The following is a 21485-nucleotide window of genomic DNA, read 5'->3' on the forward strand; positions in this document are numbered from 1 at the left end:
ACGGAATGGTATTCAAACATGAAGCACAAATGAAACAAATAAACGTATTTAAAACTTAGCTAAGAATTAAAAACAAAACAAAAATCCGTAAATGTGTTTAAATCAAATTGTATTTCAAATGAATTATTTATGTCTAAAATTATATATGTTAGCAAAAGCATTGCAAATGTCGAAAATATTGCTGTCATAAATAAAATGTGTGAACAAAAAGTAAACAAATCTATTTAAACTTAGAAGTGCATAAAATTCATTAAATTGGTAAAAAAACATTTTTGAAAATTTTCCTTCTACAATAATGGATAACTAATTTAATTGTAGACGTCTTGTTTTAAAAGCGGAAAAGATCGGAAAAATAATTGGTCCTGAAATAGAAATTAATATCTTCTTTCTCCTTTGCTTTACATTTGATAGGTACTTAATAAAAAACAAATTGGTTGACTTCTGCTTAATTTATATATATTTGATCAATATTTAATAAGTTTTCTTCATATTTTTGTAAAACCAAGCAAATTTTGAACTTAAACTAACAAAAAATACTCGCAATAAGTTCAGTCTTGCTTGCCTTTTAACTACTTAATTCCTGATGATCCTGTGAGGGTTTTTTACTTCTTGTCCATTGTTGCAAAAATTTATCATATTCACGACGACTTCGGCAGAGGATGACAAGAGTTGAGGGACGACAGCCATGGGATTTGAGCTCTTCGAAGCGAGCTCGTGTGGTTTTTAAGCTATGGCATAATATTCTAGGAACTTGAGCAACTTCAAATCGCGTAAAGTTGACTTCATTTAGCAGATAGTCCAAGACCTCTTTAATCTATAAAAAAGTAGATCTTAAATATAATTAAAAGACTTGATGCTAAGACAAACCTTTGTGACCCGCACTGAATGAACTTGCGGATGTTTATCCATGATTGCTTTCGTCTCGGTGACACTAAAGCCAAGTCGATGCGACAAATACTCTACCACAGATGAGAATTCTCCAAGAACTTGTAGTTCGTCAAGAGTGAGTTTCAGAGAACGCTGGAGTATGGGTTCAGGACAACGCACCATCCATGGCATAATTTTATCCTTCTTGGCACGTTTAGCTCTCTCCAGGCGCAATTGCACCGACTTCGGAGTATAACGAAAAGCCCAAAGATCTTTCAAGATATTAATAGGTGACACATTGTAGTCAACCATGTGTTGGAGATTTTTCTCAAACATTTCGAAAGGCATTTCAAGAATGAACAAACGTTTCGATAGATATTTGGTGACAATCTCCGGACTAACTTCCAGCTTTTCGCTGATGTAGTATACTCGATTTGGCTGATTTGTTGCCGCACTTTCAGCATTTAAGGCACTTACTAGCTTGCGTAGGCGTGGCACTGTGAGGCGTAAAAAGGGCACAAAATGATTTATGTCCTTGATGTCCATGGTTTGAATTAAATCCAGCTTGGGTTTAAGACGTGCTACAGAAGAAAGATCTTATTATTAGAGAGTAATCTATATCTCTGCTTCAACTTACTGGTATCAAGTGTCATAAGCCAAGGGTATTCGACAAAACTCTTTTTTGTCACACCCACCAGTTGCAAAGCGTCCAATGTATGCGTCAGAGAACGGCCTCGGTAATTTCGATGCACATGCTCATCGCTCATTATACGTTGCACTTCACTCTCGGAAATGCGAAAACGTTGCCTCAGTTCTGCAATCAGTGCACTTGCTTTGGTGCCTGTTTCGCTGTCTCCGCAATAGGGCACGTACTCATGGTCAACTTCACCGGGATTGGCTGTGCTAGTAGTGGATGCTGTAGCTGTTAGCAGCGACTTTGTAGGCCTCGTTTCCACATGGCTAAAGAGGGAGGATTGTCGGATCGGTGTTCTTGCCACTGCCGCATGCAACCTTAGGGCGCATTCAAAGTTTCGGATTATTTGGCGCAACATTTTGGCTGCCTCTTCGTTATAACACGCAAACAGCTGATTTCGCGTAAGGCAACCGGTAGTCGGGTGTGGCCAGATTTTCGCAGACTACCGACTTATCGATAGTATCGATATCGAATTATTTGAAATGTAACGTTTGTAAATTCAAATCCGATTCGAAATTCAGATTTTACACTGTTTGGAATTTCTATTTACAAATTATTCTAAGAATACTAATAAAAAGTTATTTTTCTTTTATGTACTACAAAACTATTATATTCTGCCAAGCGAACACTTACATCTAATAAATTATACGTTATGAAGGTTTACAAAAACCCTTAAATAAAAATTCAAAGTTATTGATTTTATATTGATTTACAAGCAGTTGCTTAAAATCTGATCTCTATTTATTTCACACTCACAGTCTGAATACTGTTCTCTAGAAACATAACTGAAAATCTTAATTCATTACAAAAACCATGAAATATTTTTGCTGATCTATCACAAATTGTTTACTCCACATCGATATCCTTGGTGACGCGTCCCACCCAATAGACGAACCCAGTCTCCACCACGGTGGCCATGAATTTCACATTGCCCTTGTAGCCTTCTGGTGCAGTCCATTTGAATTCGAGTCCACTCAATGGCTTGCCCTTGGTGGCCTTCAGATGGGTGAGGGTATCGGCCGGACCGGAGCAATCTAATGTCTGAGAGTGTACGCCGTCAACAACCTCAAATTTGCCCACAACACGATTCTGGCCATCACGAGCTTGGATTATGAAGCCAAGGAACTCTCCACCGCCCAAAGTCAAAGTCAATTTCTGATCACCACGCACATGGGATGGACCAGAGAAGCTATATGGTGGTTTCTTCGTCTGCAGCTCGGCGCCATGCTGAGGTGTCAGATCCTTGCAAGCAGCTTTTGGTGCTCCCTCGGAATAGGCCTGGACACAGGCAATGGCGACCGCTATGATCAGCAAACGGAACATGATCACTGGAAAACGAAACAGTAACATTAATAATTAAGTCAACAATTTAAATTTTTAAGGGTTTTTGTCTGACTTGCTTGTTTTAAGCTGTTTTTTGTTTTTGTTTCGTTGTCTTAATTAATCAATTAACATTTGCAGCCGTGTGTGACGTTTTCACATTGGCCTTGCTGTGTTCGAATTTTTTTAACTTTGTTTTTTTTTTCATAAAAATACATTTTAAAAAACCTGCTGCCATTTATGCAGTTTGTCAACTTTGTAATGCAAGTTTGAACGGTTTTATAATTCTTGTATTACCATATCTAGTCAAAATGGCCTTGCTCAAAGATAATCGAGATACAAATTCTAGTTTTCTCCTTCATAATTAAATTATTTGCAATTAGAAAATTGTTATTTCATTTTTATTTGCAAATGGAATGAAAAAATGTTTTATATTTAGCTAAACTTGCAAGAATTCCGAATAAAAGTTTACATGTAATATTCTAAAATCATTCTAAAAACAGTTTTATTTTGTATATAAGTTGAATCAAACTACATAAATCACAGTTAAAGAACATGCAAATATTAGTAAACACAATCTAAGCCGATTCTAACTAAAATCAAATATATTCCTTGAAAACTAGTAAAATATTTCAAACACTAATTACGTGAATTATGCATAGATATTTTGATCTATACTTAGGCTAAACAATGGCTTCTGTAGTATAATTTAAATGGACGCGTGTTTTTCGCTTCAGCGATTATGCCCAGCCACTACGACTAATAATCATTATTGGTACATTCATTACAAAATCAAAAAACTACATAAAATATACATACATACAAATGTATGTACATATGCAGAATAGCCAAATGGGGTTTTATTTAAACAAATAAATAAAGGTAACCGGTTTCAGGCATTATCATCATCATCATCATCAACAATAAAAACAAAAAGAAGCCTACATAGATGAGAAGCAAAATTATACAATAGAGGCCAGACTTGTCGCCGTCCAATGCTGAACTTTAGCATATTGGTAAGACTGATTGTGGCTCAAAGACCTGTCGTGACACTATTTGTTGTTGTTGTTTTCAACAAGGTCTTTTGGCGTGGGACTTGATTTAGTACCTACTATCGTTTGTCTTTGAAACAAGATTGATCTGTCAGATAGGAAACTTGTAAAATGGAAGAAAAAAAACCAAAGTTTATTTAACCTTGAACCTGAGCGAATTGAATTGAAGTCAGGAAACACTTATTGTTAGGTTTCAATTGACAATATGTGTACATACATATACATATGTACATATAAAGCAATTATAGAAAAAGGTTTTTTAATTCCTCTTTTTTTGCTTAAAACTGGTTTTTTAAAGTATTCGCAAAAATAATGAAAAAAAACTTGTATTTATTCAGCATGCAAGTTGGCCAAGTTTATAATTTTTATCCATTATACAAATGAACGCAAAAGATCAGCTGGAAGATTTATGAACATTAATCGTGCCTGGCCTGACAATGCGATTAGAGTTTCTGCGAAATCGTTTAAAGTTTAAACACAAAAAAAAGGTTTTTAAATAACCTACCACTCTTTGGATTTTTTTTTTTGCAGCACCGCACTCAAAAATAATACTTAAAATGAGCTGAAAATTCTAAAATGTCTTCCTATTTATAACAAATCGACCAGAAAAGACATGTCTAAGCTGAGCTTCGAATTTAAAGCTCACTCTCTCACTTACCTCTCTCTCTCTCTCTAGGTTTCTCTCAACTGTTGCAACTTAAAAGCTGCCAAAAAGGTCTAGTTTGCAAACGTATTTCTAAACTCAAAACAAAACTGTGACTAAGTGTTTACTAAAATGTTAGATCAATTAGCAATTTTATAGGAAAAAATATTCCATGCTTTACGATTGTATGTAGACTTTTAGATACCCTGCAACCTGAAATTTATAAGTTTCCTCATACCTGTTACAATTTTCCACATTCTTGACATTTTATGAGAATCTTTCGGTCTCACAGAAAAGCAAATTATTAAAGTATTAACGAAACAATTTTTTTTTTTTCTCAACGGACATTATTTGTGATATTTCTTTTTAGTTTTTATAACAATTTTTAATATTCATTCACTAATAAATGTCACAACTTTCAATGAGAAAGTTGAATATAATCAATTCTAAAGAATTAATCAAAACGTAGCAATAAGTGCGAAAAAGGTGTTAATTGGTACTGTGAATTTAAGGGCCAAGTACAAGAAACTAAGTGGGTCATCTGAAGAAAGTTGGCATGTTTCTCAGTACTCTTAGTTTTGCCTTTCCCAGAATTTTCGTCCTTATCTTACAGGACTTTTGTAAGGATAGTCTAAAATCAAAATGAAGTTATCCTACATTTTCCGCAATCAAAAGCGGCTAAAATAAACTCAGAGGATTCAAGGGGGGAGACACAAGAATTCGATTTGTCAAAAAAGTAAAGAATTGTTCCGTATTACATTTTAATTAATTAAAAGGTAAGATTTGGGCGTATGTAGTCTTTTTTCTACTCTTTTTGTTATGGTTTTTGCCAATAACTCACAAATTTTAAATATTAGTTCTCAAAATTTACAACAGTGTTACTTTAAACGTATGTCAAACTTCAAATTTGTTATCATTATCAGAGAAGACTATTGACCAAATGTCAATACAGATTTCCTTGCCCCTAATCGTCGAAATCGAAAATGGGAGCGGAACAATCTGCCCTATTAGCTTGTACCCAAACAGGAATTCCTGAGATTCCTCTCAGTCTGCCCAATTCGGAATTGTTCTTTCGCTTGTATTTCGAAAAGATGACCAAACCGGGGACGGGTCCAATAACAGCAGCTCTTTTGCATTTAATTGAACATGTAGATTTTAGAGGTACTTTAAATTAGATCTTGTTTTTTACATTAGTTGGTTTATGGAATCATATCTCGTATTAGGACCACAAATGGTTGCTCCAGAACCGTCATCAGATGTCGATTCGGGTGTTGAGAATGACGATTTGGAAATGCCATCAAGCGAATTCTTAAATAATCGTGAGGAATGGGATGATGACAGTGATGTATCCATAGGATCCGTACCGACAAGTTTGAGCAGTGATTATGATGGCGTTGATGATTTGGAATCTTTGATTTGGAGGCCATTAGAGCCCATGGAAACGTATGAGACGGACGATGAAATTGTCAATGAAATGAATGAAGATTACCATCAGCCACTCCCTTATTTCGATCATTTTGTCGAAGACGAGGAATAATTGTGTTTTATTCAAACATTAATATATTTACACTACTATAATATATAGTAAAACAAGACAATTCAAAAAAATAAATCTACTTAAAGTTAACTCGTTTTAATCGTAATGATTTTATTGGTCTAACAATGCTTCTTCGCTCAGCGTGATGTTTCTTGAGCTCAGCTTCTCGTTTCTTGGCCATATACTGGGATTTCTTCTGTTTGTTGACTTCAAAGGTCATTTGTCGATTGCCCAAAGAGCGTCCCACATTAGTGACCTGTGCTTCAAGATTTGACATGACCCGGACACGATCCTGCAGACTAGCCTGTTTGATGCGTTGCTGTAGCAGGGAATTGCCTTGGTTTTCATCTAAGGCTGTCATCGTAATGCGAGAATTGCCATTAGTTGAGGGCTTAATGGAATTGCCATTAGTCAAGGGTGCAGCATAATCATCAGGACCATCTGGCTCCTGTTCATCCTCTTCTTGTTCTTGTTCTTCCTCATCTTCTCGTTGCTTTTTAACTTGTTTGTAAGCCTGTTTCATTTCCTTAACATACTCTCGCCTATCATCGTCATCTGAAGAAGCCTCATCGCCACTTTCGGATGATTTATCGCTGTCATTTTTATCGAAACCAAATAGATCTTCATCATTATCACTATCCTCGCGCTGTTGCGACTCTTCTGCATGCAATTCCGCCACTCGAGCGACTTCTACACGTTTCTTCAGTTCCTTAGCCTTGGATTTGTCCAGACGATTCAGCACAGGAGCCAGCAAACGATATTCCTCGGCGTCCTTACTGACCGCAAAATCGGTATTTTCGAACATTGCCTTGAAACGCGTATCCTCGAGAAGATTTGGCATTTTACTTTGTTTGTCTTGATTAGACTGTTCGTCCATAATCTTAAGAGCCAACTCCTTATTGACTTTGGGTAATTTAGATTCAATTTGTAGACGACTTTTACGGTCGCTTTCAATCTGCTGTCGTATTTTGTCCTTGCGGAAACGGTCAAAGGCAAAGGGTTCGACCACAGCCTTGGCTTTATTATATAAACGCACGTCCATGAAGTAGCTAAAAGAAAAGAAAACGAAATATTAGGTAATTGCTATGATGGATTTCATTATAACAGAAACTCACCCATGCATGTAGCCCCTGAGAAGATTTGTTCCAATCAAATGTTCTAGACCCAATTCGGCTAATTCCTTGGCCGTGACGAATTGATAATCATCGTAGACATTTTCCACAACCTCTGATTCAATATCCTCAGTCAGATTATCCAAGAACGAACACCAGCGCGGCGCTGGTCCCATGGCTGGAACATAATAGGTCAACATTTTCACATCTTCCTGGGCCAAAAAGAACATTCCCGTGTCTGGTATGGTGCAGAAATCGTTAAATGATGTTGTAGACTCCACATAGGCAATTTGTTTGCCAGTTTGCTCATCCCATAGCTTAAGAGTGGCCTCATCAAGACTATAGACAGCATTCTGGGCGGGATTAAAAGCCAATCGTTTGATGGGCAAGCGATTTAGATGATTTTTAACCAACAACGGTTGACGAGCGCGTATATCGTAGATAAGGACATGACCAGAACCAGTGCCAACAGCCATTTGAAGGCCATTGCGAAATTTAAGGGCTGTAACAGAGGGAAACTCTTTGACACCTGGCAACTTCATGGCCACATCAAGAGTGGAGCAACGTTGTTTTGTACGTGGATCCCAAGCCTCTACGGTTCCCTCCTTTGTGCCCACTATAAGTAGATGATGTTCAGGATTGATTTCGCAGGCATTCAAACAACTTGCATCCGTTTCAAAAGGTTGCAGAAACTGGCCTCGTTCCAGATTTAAACGATAAATATCCTGCCAAAACAAATGCCACAAGACAGGTGAGCCAATAATTTGATAACCTAGTCTATTGTACTTACTCTACCGACGCCCACAATAAACATATCACAACTGGGTCTATGATATTTCAAATCTCTTCCGAACCGCGGTATTCTCAGTCTATAGTGTCGTCCATGGGCTGCATGAATTTCCACATAGCGATCGCATTGTAGAAAAACCATTTTACTATAATCATCGCCAATCACCTCAAATGTGGTGACCTCTGAATCAAAGCAGCGCTCGAATTTTATTGAAAGATTCGACACCTCAAAGCATTTGACACGCGGTTTATATGTGCCAGTGGCCAGTATATATTGCTGATCGGGACTCATTCGTATACTGGTGCAGACTCCCGGCATATCAAAGTCCTGAATAAGTTCAATCTGCCTACGGGAGTCCACTTTTTTCATCAGCTGTGAGCGCTTACGGCGATCGGTGAGCCACTAAAAGAGAAGTCCCAAAATGAGTTGAAAAATAATCATTCGATGGCATAAATTGCTACTTACATCTGGCACCGATTTACCGGCGCTAAGATTATAGATTTTCACATCGTTCACTTCGTTGACAAACATGTTAAAGGCAAATTTTTATTGAATATTTGCCATATAAACAAAAGCAACGAAAGAATAACTGCGACCAACACGTGCAGTCCAATAGAGATGTGCGATATTTCTAGTAACTGACTGTGAAACCGATAATCACAGTCACTTATTTTACGACTTGTCTGAGTTTAGTATTTTTCTAATTTGCTTAAATACGGTCACACTTGCTAATGCAAAAACAAGAAAACGCAAAAGAAAGAAAATCAGAGAAAAAGAGTGTAACAAAAGTTGAATTTCTTAATTTCTTTCGTGTTTGTCAACTACAATAAATATTATTAATCTATTTACGGTTGCCACACCCACCTAGACTGTAATCGTTGTGGGTTGCGGTTTTTCATTTTAACGGACATTTTGAATCACAGAAAAAACAAACGAAGGAAAAAACTTCAACTCCCCCCCTAAATCGCTCCCCGCTGCTTATTGTTGTTGTCGCCCTACATTCCATCCTGGTAATCAAAAAAACGGTGAGTAATACAAATACAAAAACATGGCCATCATTTAGTCATTGTCTAAGCCAATAAGCTAAGCCTTAAATTATGTAAAAAACAGGTAGCAAAAATATGGCAAGCAGTATTCGATTTTATTAAAAGAGGGGTGTTTGGGGGGTTGGAGAAAGTATTCGTTCCGCCTTGTGCTGAAAATGTACTCACAAAAGGGCCTTCCTCCTCTCCCTACTTCTCTCTCCTTTTCACTGTCTTTTCATGCTATACACCCCCTAATTGTTTTTATTTTTGCTGCTTGCTGGGTGCGTCTTTGTTGTTTTTTTTTTAGTTCTGACAATAACGCAAATGCAAAAATTCTAATAAACAATGGGAGAATTAGTCGTTGCTTATTGCTTGTAGTCGACACCTATATACCCTTTGTATTCTATGGGTAAAAAGTCATCATAATAATGATCTTAACTGGCAAGTGTTTAACCGATTACAATATGTATAAATTGTGTTGAGTTTTGAAATAATATACTGACAATGGAATATTTCATTGTTTCATTGTTGTGACCAATTCTTATTACGGCAGCTATCCATATACATACATATGTACATATGTAGTATTTAGTGTTTCGAAAAGAAAGAACTCTGAATATTCGCTGTTTTTTGAGTTCTCAAACTGAACCGAACAATTGACCGAATTCAATATAATAATCATATAAAACACTTACAGTACGTTTAAATTTTAATTTTTTCTAGAGTCTATCAGTTTTTTTTCTAAGTTCACTTAGTACTATTCGAGTGCTCCTAAGTCTGTGCATGTGCTATAAATATATAATAATCCGAATATCACTTAATTTTAGGGTAGTAACACCTTTTTAAGGCCTCTGGTAGGGTATTTTTGCAAAAGACTTAAATTGACCATCGCAATAACTATAAAACTAAAACTGATAAGAGAAGGCCGTCGTCGGCCAGATCTAATCGAAATTACAATGGGCCGAATTGCATAGCAATGTGCACAACATTTTTGCAAATTACATGTATAATACATGGATAATTGATTTTGTTGTATTACCAATAGGAAAGGGACATAAAAGTAATGGCTATGCTGTAAAAAAATTTTTAATTGATTTTTTTTCTTTTTGATAAATATTTAAGTCAGTTCGTTTTATTTTTGTTATAAATTTACTTCCTAGGAAAAGATTTTCATTGTTTTAGCTCAATTAAACATGCGAAATTCAGATTTATATTGTTTTATATTGTTTTATATTATACAAATTCGTAGATTTTATGTACAACTCCTTATCAAAAGGCTCTTTTCGTTTTTTGTTCTGTGAATTTAGCGTATAAAAATTGTCAAATGTATTAATCTTGAATACCAGTTTCCTCTCGAGCCAAATAGAAGTTGTGAAGAACTGAACTTATCGCTGGTGTTCCATATGCACCTAAGACAGGGTCATTTAATAGGAACAAGCAAAGTAGACACTGATAATGTTCTCATTGAGATAATGCATCTCATTCATAAGTATTACTCCAGGATTATAGATAACTGATTAGCAATGTTATGTGTGTGTATGACCATGAATCAGTACGTAAACGGTTATTTACGCTTTATTAATTAAGTTTTTACGGCTTTTTTTACTCAATCAATTTATTAACATAGTTCTACTTAGTAACAAATGGGCCATTTTCGGAAAAATACGTTTTGTATATCGAAACTTAAGCAGTTTTAACTGAAAAATCGATTTCTGTAGATATAAATTTTCTCGTTTTTTCTCTTAAGGATCGTCCAATTCAAATGTTCAGAGTGACTCTGGTTTAAATGAGTTTTAAAACTAAAATATTAAAAACATCAAGCCGAAAATCTGGATTTTGGGCATTCTCCAAAAATATTTTCTAGATAATATGGTATTTTTTCGGCTTTTGAGCTTCTTAACACTTTAATATTAGTTTACTATAAGTAAGTTGTTAAGTAGTTGAAGTTAGATAAAACTTTTCGCCACAAAAAGGATTTTTTCTTGGTTTCCAAATAAATTTCTGATCATAAAGGTAGTAATTTTGTGCACTGCATTAGTTAAAAATAAATGAATTATAGAGCGATCATCAAAGATTAAACAAAAAAAAACCTGTTTGCAATGAAAAAACACACTTATGTATGTATGTAACAGTTTATTTCTCTTAAACTCCTCGCACAAACAACTTTTTGATCGTAGCACACAAAACATAACAAATATAAATATTAAACTAATTTTTTGTTTCTTTCCCACGATCAAAAATCATATTTTGTTGTCCTTGAAATTGATCGCACTCAAAAGATGTTTTTTTTGCGGCAAAATTTCAAAAGGCACTCTCCTCTTGCCATGCATTTTGGACCTTAACTGGTCGGCAACTGGCAGTCAAGTGACTTGACTCCCCCTCAGGGCCCGAACCTCAAACCTTATGAAATGAGTTCAGTAAATAAAATGAAACTTAGTAGGCGGCTGTACAAATATACACACATATCTATTTTTATATGTATAAGTATATGTATTTGTACATCGGGGGCAAACCCAGTAAGCGCGCAACTTTAATGAAATATATGCCGAGAAGTTGGAACGAATTAATGCAACGCCACAGTTTCTGACGATAAGAAATAGAAAGGGAGACGACCCACCAGTCACCATTTGCCCGTGAAATGTATTCAAAGAACTAAAACTAAAGCATTTATTTTCTAAAAACCCTCGAAAATGGATGTCAAAATGAACAAAATGCGTAGTGTGGTTAATAAATTGCACGAACGTATTGACTATTTAATTGAGAAATGTAGGCCAACAAAAAAAGAAAAATTTTTCACCAATAATTTACCCACTTTAATTTTTGCTGTTTTGGTTTTTATATTTCAGGTCCTAATATGACTGCTGCTCCATATAATTACAACTATATCTTCAAATATATCATCATTGGAGATATGGGCGTAGGTAAATCCTGCCTTCTACATCAATTCACCGAAAAGAAATGTAAGTATAAAGAAGAGGATATGAATACCACATTTGGTGGGTGTATCGGTGGATCGACTACGCCAAACCATTGACCTTCCAAATTGGGAATATTTTGGGAAAGGCAAATAGAATTTTAAAATGTTTTCCACCGTTCTCGTAAATGTACTTAATTTAAGGATGCAGAATCGCTCTTTGTTTTAAAATATATAACCACGTAAGATATAGACATTTTCGGGAAGAGGTCAACCACGAAAAAATATTCTTATATATTAACTAAAAGTGGACTTTTTGGCTAGAAATAGAATAAAGAAAAGATCGGATGCACTTAGAGCTTCTCTTCCTTAATTCGTCGTATAAATTAGTTATTTGCGTTCTTTGATTATGAGCAATGTTTTCTAAAGCCCTGTCTTTCAAGTCCCGTGAGAGACTTATTATCTCAAGACCGAAAACTTAAATTTTTTTTTACTAATCAGAGAGAAATAAAAATATATGCTGTGGCTAGTAATATGTCAGGAGCAACAACAAAAACGACAAATGAAAGTACACTCCAAAAAATGAAAGTACAGAAATGCTCATAAAACAAAATTGTATTAATTTAAAAGAATTTGGCCAAACAAAAAGGCTTAACATTGTAACAATCTTGGACCAAACTTATTTGTAGCTTGGCAAGCAACTATTTAGTTAATAAATTACATGAACGTATTAACTATTTAATTGAGAAATATAAGCGAACATCATGTTTTCAAGAAAATATTCGCCATATTTAATTTCAACACATTTTGATAACTACAATATTTTAAGAAACAAAAGTTTGATAATCAACATCAGAAAAAACCTACACAATTTATGTAAATGTTTTATTAACTACATTCTTTTCTTTTTTGTTACTCTACACAGTCATGGCCAATTGTCCTCATACGATTGGTGTGGAATTTGGCACACGCATCATTGAGGTGGACGATAAGAAGATAAAACTACAAATTTGGGATACAGCGGGTCAAGAGAGATTCCGTGCTGTAACCAGATCATATTACAGAGGAGCAGCCGGTGCCCTGATGGTCTATGACATAACCAGGCGGTAAGTGTTGATTAATAATCTTTGATTATCATAGCTTATATTGAAATTCATACATTCTTTGACAGATCTACATATAATCATTTGAGCAGCTGGCTCACTGATACACGCAATCTCACAAATCCAAGCACTGTGATCTTTCTTATTGGTAACAAATCTGATTTGGAGAGCACACGTGAGGTAACCTATGAGGAGGCTAAAGAGTTTGCCGATGAGAATGGTCTCATGTTTCTGGAAGCTAGTGCCATGACGTAAGTGAATTCTCAAGAATTCTTTATGATCAACGCCTTTTAACAATTTCTGTGTATGTGTGTGTTCTAGTGGCCAAAATGTGGAGGAAGCTTTCCTGGAAACTGCACGCAAAATCTATCAGAATATTCAAGAGGGTCGCCTGGATCTAAATGCCTCCGAGTCGGGTGTGCAACATCGACCATCGCAACCATCGCGAACTTCACTCACCAATGAGGCCAGCCCGAATAGGGATCAGTGCTCTTGTTAAATCCATTATATAATACAAAAACCTTAGCATTATGTTTTTTATTACAATTTATTATTATTATTTAATCATAAAAGATTTTCCTACCCCAACAAAAACACAAAAGAAATCTATGTAGTTGATATATGATTCGATTAAGTGGCAACCAAAATATATCTAAATATATATATACAAACCTATACATATATATAAAATAAACAATTTGTAATATCAAAAACTAAAGATAATGTTAGTAGAGAAATTGAGCTAAACAAAATCTACGTAAAGTAAATAAATTCAAATTGTTGAAACATGAAATTTTGTTGGCAAAATGAACCGAAAAACGTAATTACACAGATAGGCACATTTTATCGAATCATCTGTTTATATCTTTTGTTAGTTTTTAATCTGTATATACATAACTGTGCATGAATGTATGAATATTTGAATTTCTTCTTAATTGACTTTTTTTGTTAGACGTGTTTTTTCTGTGTGTCTGTAGTTGGAAAATGAACGCAAATATATGAACAAAATACATGAAACATTACAAAAAACGTATTCAGTGTAGAGTAAAAGAACATTTAATGATAATAAAATGATAACAAAACTTGTATAATTATAAATTGCCCAACTAAACGGGGATTTGGCTCAACTAATTGAATCCTTTTTGGTCTGCGCAACGCTTAAAAAAGTAAAAAAATCACACGTATCATGCCAATAAAGTGAAGAGTGTCCAAAGAGTGCACAGAAATGAATCCAAGACATTAATCTTTAGGTCTAGCAATCTTTTTTTTCTTAAAGTAGAAGTAAAGTACAAGTACAATCTGTTTGATTAAATTGCATGTGTTATTTCGTCTGCTAGAGCTATTCCAATAACTAGAGTTCATTAAGAAACCGTAACACAAACTAAAAAACTTAATCAGTAAATCAGAAAGAAATTTAACAGATTTACAAGTAAAAAATGATTTGAAATTTCGTCGCCTAAAGAAACACAGAATATTTCCAGATCGTCCTCGTCCACCATGAAAATTACTTGTTAAATAATGATAAACAAAATTCTAATTTTTATTAATTTTCTTACAAAAAAATTGTTTAGTTAAAGTGTATTTTTGTTTATTTTCATAGGGAGTACGAAATAATAATCTAAGGGATTTCTATTTTCAGGATATTTTTGAGCAAGATAAACATTTTGAAATCCCTATGACAAAGCCAAAAGATCGATGTATGTAAATGGAATGATTTGAGTAAAAAAAATTATTTAGGTCTAATACTACTTTTCGATTCCGAATAAACGGAAACGTTTGTCTTTTTCACAAGTTTAAAAAGAAATTTGTAATTGGATTCTATGATTCGTAAATTCCTGATATATAGGACATAATTACTGAGATCATATAGATCTCTACAATGATAATCGAAACTTAATCGTGTACAACAATAATATCATTTTGCTTTCGAATTAAACTTAAAGTATACAACATATTGCTTTAATTTTTAATATAGGCTTTTTGTTCGATTTGGTTATTATACTTTTTGTTTGTCCATATAAATTGTAAAAAATTTCATGCAAAAATACTAACTATTGCCAAACTTAAAACACTTTACACTTAAATAGTTATCAGTCTAATATATTGCATAGCACTTCGATATTCAAACGATACAGGGAATGGAGAGCAGCCTAAAGTGACTTTGCAGCTTTTTTGAGCTGAACAATATCCCATGCAGTACCCGAATCAGTTGCCTTTGTGCACAAATCGAGGCTGAGAAGAGCACCCGTAGCTGGAACAGCTGCCCTTAGGCATGTGCCTTTGGCCATGTTATAGACGGGGCTGTTGGAATTTCTGGTATGACGCCATTGCTGATCTCCGAGCATTTCATGGCATTTATTAATGACCACCTGGGCATCGCCTGATGCCTCCAGACAGAGTAGTTTATCGAGAATAATTTCCGACTTCTCTGTTTCATACCACAGTTGATTAGGTGAATTACGACAGGGTTGCAATTGCAGACCGCTGCCCTTTTTCCAGAAACCCTTGACTTTGGGGGGCCACCACTGACGCACAGAGTTCTGTGCCGGATAAACGAAGTTGATAGGAATCAATATAATTGCGTTTCCTGGAATGCCAAGGCTGGTAGATGGGAACAGCAGCAGCGGTTTTCTTGGGCTCCTCACCCGGTATCGGAAGCTCTGGATAAATGTTTTTTAAATACCAATCAAAGTCATGACACTGAAGTTTTTCGCGAAGTTTCACACGCTCCGAGATATCACCGTAATCGAAGTCCTTAGATACTTTCTCATGTTTTATGTAATAGTCCTTGAATCGATCCATCCACACATGAGCCAGGCGTAGGGAGTTCTTCAACATGGTATTGGCGCCATCTGGAGAGGTGTATGGACGACGTTTGCGAAATATGTGACCCACTCTGGAGCAGGGAACAATTTTTATGGAGCCCCCGCATTGCCACACACGAAACGATATTTCAATATTCTCTCCACCCCATATATCCATGGCCATATCATATTCCCCAATGTGCTGGAAATACAGACGATTGACGGCAAATAGTCCACCAGCCATTGTGGGTGAACGAAAGGGCCCACGGAAGTCCTCCGGCTGCTTCAAAGTACCTTCTGGAAGATTTTCCCAACGGAAATGAAGGCCCCAATTAAAACCGCCGCGTACCAATGGACTTGGCGTATACTCAAAGGTATCAGCATTGATAAGATCAATCACTGGCACAGCCAGCGTACTATTTTCTGCTTTGATCAGTCTAAGCAATGGCTCCACCCACTGGAGATTCACTTCAATGTGCGAGTCCAGGAATACTAAAACATCGCCCAAAGCTTCGCGGGCTCCAATCACACGAGATCTAATTAGTCCCTCCCGCTTCTCGTTTCGAATGTAGCGTAAATTGTCATACTTAAGGCGATTGTGCAAATCAGCTAGTAAATGGAATTCCAACTCTGGCAGATCACTATTGTCGTCCACCAGAATGATCTCTTTAAGCAGGTATTCCGGTGTCCGCTCCAGCACAGTCTTAATGGAACGCATCAGAGTCATTTTGTGCTCATTGTAAAAGCACATGACAACCGAAGCCTGAGGCAGTTGCTCCGATTGAAGAGTTTCGCTGCGATTGCATACTTTATGCCTGGTATCGGGTATATCACGTAACAAACCTATATTATTCGAGACCAAAGCATTGAAGGCATGATGCTTATAGCCTATATCTCGTATGTACTTGTCCTGCTTGTTGCGCACCACGCCCAGTAACTGTAACTGCTCGACAGGATTCGTTGACCCAGAGACCGATTCTTTAGAGGCGTTTGCAGCGGCGGTATTCGTACATCCACTGGTCACACGAGCCTGATAGCTCAGTTCCGCCTTGGGTGTGGCATTCGCATCGCTTGAGATTCGCCAACCTGCCTGATAGATGGAACTCCTCAGCATGTTCATGTAAACTAATAGCGCCAGTGTCCATACTGCAGCTATGAGGAAGGAACTCGTTGTGCAGGATTTGCAGACAAGTCTTTTGATTTGCATCATCAAATTTGCTTATTTGTGTAAACCTCAGATTTGTTAACGTTGCAAAATTTGAATGTTTCGTCACTGCATCTTCTTGTTTTTGTTGTTGTTAATTAAATATTCATTTAATTATTAATTTGCATACCATCCTAGAGATGTGCGATATTTTACATAAAGACCTTGTCACAGTAATTCAATTCACGTCACAGTGGGACTTAAATATTTCAACTGGGCTTAATAATCACAACTCGTTGGGGCTTACAATTAAGTAGCCCTGAGTATGCATTTATTTTCCACTTATGCAAAATATAAATTTAATTTTTACCAAGTGTAGCTTATTTTTACAACACAAGAAAACAAACTTCAACTTCTAATAACAAATGATAGTGACTTTCTATTAATATTTTATCTCCAGTCACAGTATCAGTGATATCCAAAAATGAACGAAACCAATGGTCACACTCAACAGCTGATTTTCGCGTCTTTTGTCCAAGAATAGGCGCCAAAGTTTTGCAATTTGTTGAAACAATTCAAATTTAATTGTACATAATGGAAGGTAAGGTAACTGTTAGCCGGCAAGAGCCGGTACTTCATATGGATACGAATGCCCGTCGAAATTTCATTAAATTTCATGCCAAATTGGGAGAGGTAATAACAACATAAAAAAAACTAACCGCATCCACTTTAGAAATTTCCTTTTTCTGTTCTAAAAGAAACCCTCGACTACCGTGCGGTTTTTTGACCAATCCGATTGTTACACTGTCCATGGCAGCGATGACACGGAATTGGTGGCCAAGATTGTATATAAGTCCACAGCCTACGTACATCCTTTGCTGCCCGATGATAAAAAGGAAAGCCTGCAATTCGTGGCCATGTCCAAGGGGAACTTTGAATTGGCTGTGCGTGAGCTGCTATTGGTCAGGAATCTTCGTGTGGAGGTCTATGTAAAGCGCACAGAATGGCAATTAGAGTATAGAGGATCGCCTGGTAATCTGCTACAATTCGAGGATATTTTGTTTGCCAATAAGGAAGTTTTGGTGGGCAATAGCATCATCTCGCTGCAGGTCAAATTGGAGGCGGGACAACAACGTCGCGTTGGTGTGGCTGCTGTGGAGCAAAATGACTGCCTTTTTCAATTATTAGAATTCCTGGATGATGATTTCTTTACGGAACTCGAAGCCACTATTGTACTATTGGGGCCCAAAGAATGTCTGTTGCCCCAACTAGAGGGGGAATATGCTTCAGTAAAGACTGTGCTAGAGCGTAATGGAGTAATGGTAACAGTGCCAAAAAAGAGTAGCAACGATGATCTGCTGCAGGATTTAAATCGCTTGTTAAGATTTGCAAAGGGCCAGCAAGAAGAGGCCAATGGACTTAAAGAATTGCAAATGGTGCTGGCATCTGAAGCACTAAGAGTGGCTATCAAGTATTTGGATTTGGTCAATGATGCCGGCAACTTGGGTCACTATGAGCTAAAACAATTGGATCTGAAGCGGTAAGAAATTTATTAAAAGAAATATACATTTTTCTTTTTTAATCGCGTTTTTTTACAGCTTTGTCCACTTGGATTCAGCTGCTGTGGCTGCCCTCAATATAATGCCCAAACCGGGCACTCATCCATCACAACCCTCATATCGCTGGCAGAGTATTCTGGGCGTTCTGGATCACTGTCGTACACCGCAGGGACATCGTCTGATGGCTCAGTGGGTGAAGCAACCATTAAGAAGCCTTAGCTTGCTTAATGATCGTCATAACATAGTCCAATGTCTGTTGGAATCTCCTGATACTTTGGATTTGCTTAGTTTGGATTATCTGAAAAGGATTCCCGATATACTTATGCTCACCAAGAAGTTAATGCGTCGCAAGGCTACGCTGCAGGATCTATTTCGAATTTACCAGGTTATCTTGCGTACGCCGAAGATACTCAAAGCTCTGTTGGAATTGGAACACGCCACTGTACAGAGTGTGTTATGTGATCCGTTTAAATCGTTCCTTGAAGATCTTACTGGTTTAAAACAAATGGTTGAACAAGTTGTCGACTTTGAAGGCATAGAAAGAAGTGAATATCTGGTCAAAGCTTCATTCGATAGTCCTCTAATGGAACTCCAAGAGACCATGTCCGAATTGTATTCCAAAATGGAACGTCTTCAGAGCAAATGCAATGAAGAATTGGATTTGGATGGAAAACAGCAAGCTAAACTAGAGAATGTGGCCAAATTAGGTTATCATTTTCGCATTACCTTAAAGGATGATTCAATATTGAGGAAAAATAAGAACTATCGCATTGTTGATGTCATCAAGGGTGGCGTACGTTTTACATCCGACAAATTGGAAAGTTATGCAGATGAATTCGCCAGCTGTCGCACTCGTTATGAAGAGCAACAGCAATCTATTGTGGAGGAGATTATACAAGTGGCTGTCGGCTATGCAGCCCCATTGACCTCTCTGAACAATGAATTGGCCCAGTTAGATTGTTTGGTTAGCTTTGCTGCGGCAGCCCGAAGTGCTCCCACACCCTATATACGTCCGCAAATGTTGGAGGAAGGCTCAGGTCGTTTGGTTTTGGAGGATGTACGTCATCCTTGCCTGGAATTGCAAGAACACGTCAGTTTCATAGCCAATAGCGTGGATTTTGAAAAGGGTATGGTATTTATAAAGATGAGTCTGCCATAAATTGTAATTAACTACTCTCTTTAGATGTCTGTAACATGTTCATCATAACTGGTCCAAATATGGGTGGCAAAAGTACATATATTCGTTCTGTCGGGACAGCTGTTTTAATGGCTCATGTGGGTGCATTTGTGCCCTGCTCAAAGGCCATCATTAGCATGGTTGACTCTATACTTGGACGCGTGGGAGCCAGTGATAATATTATTAAAGGCTTAAGCACCTTTATGGTGGAAATGATTGAAACTTCGGGCATTATTAGGGTGAGTCTTCTATATGATTTCCTTATCAAAAAAACATTTATCTAATCTAAACATTGTTATCACTTTTTAGACCGCCACTGACAAATCTCTTGTCATTATTGATGAATTGGGACGAGGTACGTCCACATATGAAGGCTGCGGCATTGCTTGGTCAATTGCCGAACATTTGGCTAAGGAAACCAAGTGTTTTACTCTCTTTGCCACACATTTCCATGAGATAACTAAATTGGCTGATAATCTGTCCACTGTGAAAAATTGTCACATGGCCGCGGTGGCAGATACAACAAATTTTACACTCCTCTATCAGGTAAAACCTGGTTGCATGGAGAAATCGTTTGGTATTCAAGTGGCACGTCTTGCCAACTTTCCCGAAAATGTTGTACAAAACGCTCAAGAAGTTTACCACGAATTCGAGGATGAGCATGCTGAAAAACAGACCAAAGCAGATAAGGAACTGCTAGATAAAATCCAAAAGGCTATTGAGCAATTGTCAACCGCTGGAAATAATACAGAGATTAATGAAGAGGATCTAACACAGTTGGTCACACAGTTTGCCCACGATATTAAACAGTTGGATAGCGATTACTTCAAGTCAGTAGTGGCCACTGCCAGTGAGGGTTAATTAAGTGAAGGCATTTCCAATGAGCTTTAATTTAACATTAAAAATAAGCTGAAAGTTCGAGTTTTTAATCTATAACTTTTAAATAAACTTAACGTGTTTTTTTTTTTCTTATTGATTTAAAGTTAAATCTTACAATGTGCAGCGCATAAGACAAATGTTATGATGATTCTTTTCCGGTAAAAAACATAAGCTGTAATAATTTTGAAAACTTTTTTAAAATAACAAAATGATATACATAAGATGATAAATTTAAGAATTATTTTGTTTAGTTATTTTGGCATGATGTTTGAAAATTGATCCTCTATATCTCATACGAGTGATCCGTCCACAAGTCGAATACATTTTTTTTTTTTTTTTTAAGTTAATCATTTCAATTACTAAAATGATTGTAAACTTGCGACATTCTGGTTAGCCCACAAAATACATCATCACAGTATTGGTTTAGATAAAACCATTTTTAGTTTTCGAATTAAGCATGGATATATATGGATAACTTACAAATTAAAAAAAAGTCAACACACTAAAAACTTTTTGTGAAATGAATTAAAAAATTGAAGTCATTTACGCACAAAATTGTTAAACATTTATTGGTCTTTTTTATTTTCCTTATTAGTTGCAAATTTTGCTTAAATCTTTGCATGATTTCTTGTTGCTTTTTATGTTTTGTGTACAATATTTGATCAGTTTTAAACCGTTTTTTGTTTTAAACATTGAATTTTTTTTTTTTTTGCATATGAATTGTGTCTAATGCATTTTTTTTGTTTTTATAATTATTTTGCTAAGGAAATTTTTAAAATATTTTATTTTCTTACTAATTTTGTTTGGTTTTTTTCTTTTCTTGTATATTTTGTTTTCTGTTTAAAGTTTTAGTTAGTGGACATTT

At 36.2% G+C, this 21485-nt stretch overlaps 6 protein-coding genes across 7 annotated transcripts; 2 read left to right on the forward strand and 4 right to left on the reverse strand.

The window, feature by feature from the left end:
* Positions 1 to 434: 434 nt before the first annotated feature.
* mTTF (mitochondrial transcription termination factor) lies at positions 435 to 2013 on the reverse strand. Its single transcript, XM_068284632.1, has 3 exons — positions 1505 to 2013; positions 868 to 1448; positions 435 to 814 (listed from the first exon to the last, which is right to left on the reverse strand). The coding sequence occupies exons 1-3, from the start codon at positions 1917 to 1919 to the stop codon at positions 566 to 568; spliced, it is 1245 nt and encodes a 414-aa protein (XP_068140733.1). The 5' UTR covers positions 1920 to 2013; the 3' UTR covers positions 435 to 565.
* A 238-nt stretch (positions 2014 to 2251) lies between these two features.
* On the reverse strand, positions 2252 to 4491 carry l(2)34Fc (lethal (2) 34Fc). The gene is made up of 2 exons (XM_068284650.1): positions 4439 to 4491; positions 2252 to 2889 (listed from the first exon to the last, which is right to left on the reverse strand). The coding sequence occupies exon 2, from the start codon at positions 2882 to 2884 to the stop codon at positions 2408 to 2410; it is 477 nt and encodes a 158-aa protein (XP_068140751.1). The 5' UTR covers positions 2885 to 2889; positions 4439 to 4491; the 3' UTR covers positions 2252 to 2407.
* A 1570-nt stretch (positions 4492 to 6061) lies between these two features.
* On the reverse strand, positions 6062 to 8634 carry l(2)34Fd (lethal (2) 34Fd). Its single transcript, XM_068284414.1, has 4 exons — positions 8481 to 8634; positions 8016 to 8417; positions 7229 to 7950; positions 6062 to 7162 (listed from the first exon to the last, which is right to left on the reverse strand). Exons 1-4 carry the CDS (start codon positions 8544 to 8546, stop codon positions 6190 to 6192), a joined length of 2163 nt encoding a protein of 720 aa, XP_068140515.1. The 5' UTR covers positions 8547 to 8634; the 3' UTR covers positions 6062 to 6189.
* A 352-nt stretch (positions 8635 to 8986) lies between these two features.
* Rab14 (RAS oncogene family member Rab14) lies at positions 8987 to 13850 on the forward strand. 2 transcript variants are annotated; one of them, XM_068284627.1, is made up of 5 exons: positions 8987 to 9040; positions 11887 to 12000; positions 12880 to 13060; positions 13126 to 13308; positions 13379 to 13850. In XM_068284627.1, exons 2-5 carry the CDS (start codon positions 11895 to 11897, stop codon positions 13554 to 13556), a joined length of 648 nt encoding a protein of 215 aa, XP_068140728.1. In that variant the 5' UTR covers positions 8987 to 9040; positions 11887 to 11894; the 3' UTR covers positions 13557 to 13850. The 2 variants fall into 2 exon arrangements, with proteins under 2 accessions (XP_068140728.1, XP_068140727.1); XM_068284626.1 differs by lacking the exon at positions 8987 to 9040 and adding an exon at positions 11728 to 11806.
* Positions 13851 to 14573: 723 nt separating this feature from the next.
* Pgant35A (polypeptide N-acetylgalactosaminyltransferase 35A) lies at positions 14574 to 17213 on the reverse strand. The gene is given in 2 exon segments (XM_068284625.1): positions 14574 to 15573; positions 15575 to 17213. Coding segments are annotated over 2 exon segments (1863 nt in total). The 5' UTR covers positions 17072 to 17213; the 3' UTR covers positions 14574 to 15207.
* Positions 17214 to 17524: 311 nt separating this feature from the next.
* Positions 17525 to 21182, forward strand: spel1 (DNA mismatch repair protein spel1). The gene is made up of 5 exons (XM_068284804.1): positions 17525 to 17698; positions 17764 to 18545; positions 18604 to 19691; positions 19748 to 19980; positions 20051 to 21182. The coding sequence occupies exons 1-5, from the start codon at positions 17600 to 17602 to the stop codon at positions 20600 to 20602; spliced, it is 2754 nt and encodes a 917-aa protein (XP_068140905.1). The 5' UTR covers positions 17525 to 17599; the 3' UTR covers positions 20603 to 21182.
* The last annotated feature ends 303 nt before the right edge of the window (positions 21183 to 21485 follow it).

This window comes from Drosophila tropicalis, unplaced genomic scaffold, assembly GCF_018151085.1.
Source record: "Drosophila tropicalis isolate 14030-0801.00 unplaced genomic scaffold, ASM1815108v1 contig_393, whole genome shotgun sequence".
NCBI classification, from domain to species: Eukaryota; Metazoa; Arthropoda; class Insecta; order Diptera; family Drosophilidae; genus Drosophila; species Drosophila tropicalis.

Excerpts from the sequence above, each read along its gene's own strand:
- mTTF (XM_068284632.1), bottom strand. The coding sequence starts at position 1,919 with ATGTTGCGCCAAATAATCCGAAACTTTGAATGCGCCCTAAGGTTGCAT. Across the intron at positions 1,449-1,504 it reads GCTTATGACACTTGATACCA|CACGTCTTAAACCCAAGCTG; the intron begins GTAAGTTGAAGC and ends TTTCTTCTGTAG. Across the intron at positions 815-867 it reads ATTCAGTGCGGGTCACAAAG|ATTAAAGAGGTCTTGGACTA; the intron begins GTTTGTCTTAGC and ends ACTTTTTTATAG.
- Rab14 (XM_068284626.1), top strand. The coding sequence starts at position 11,731 with ATGGATGTCAAAATGAACAAAATGCGTAGTGTGGTTAATAAATTGCAC. Across the intron at positions 11,807-11,886 it reads TGACTATTTAATTGAGAAAT|GTCCTAATATGACTGCTGCT; the intron begins GTAGGCCAACAA and ends TTTATATTTCAG. Across the intron at positions 13,061-13,125 it reads GTCTATGACATAACCAGGCG|ATCTACATATAATCATTTGA; the intron begins GTAAGTGTTGAT and ends ATTCTTTGACAG.
- spel1 (XM_068284804.1), top strand. The coding sequence starts at position 17,600 with ATGGAAGGTAAGGTAACTGTTAGCCGGCAAGAGCCGGTACTTCATATG. Across the intron at positions 17,699-17,763 it reads TTCATGCCAAATTGGGAGAG|AAACCCTCGACTACCGTGCG; the intron begins GTAATAACAACA and ends CTGTTCTAAAAG. Across the intron at positions 18,546-18,603 it reads AAACAATTGGATCTGAAGCG|CTTTGTCCACTTGGATTCAG; the intron begins GTAAGAAATTTA and ends GTTTTTTTACAG.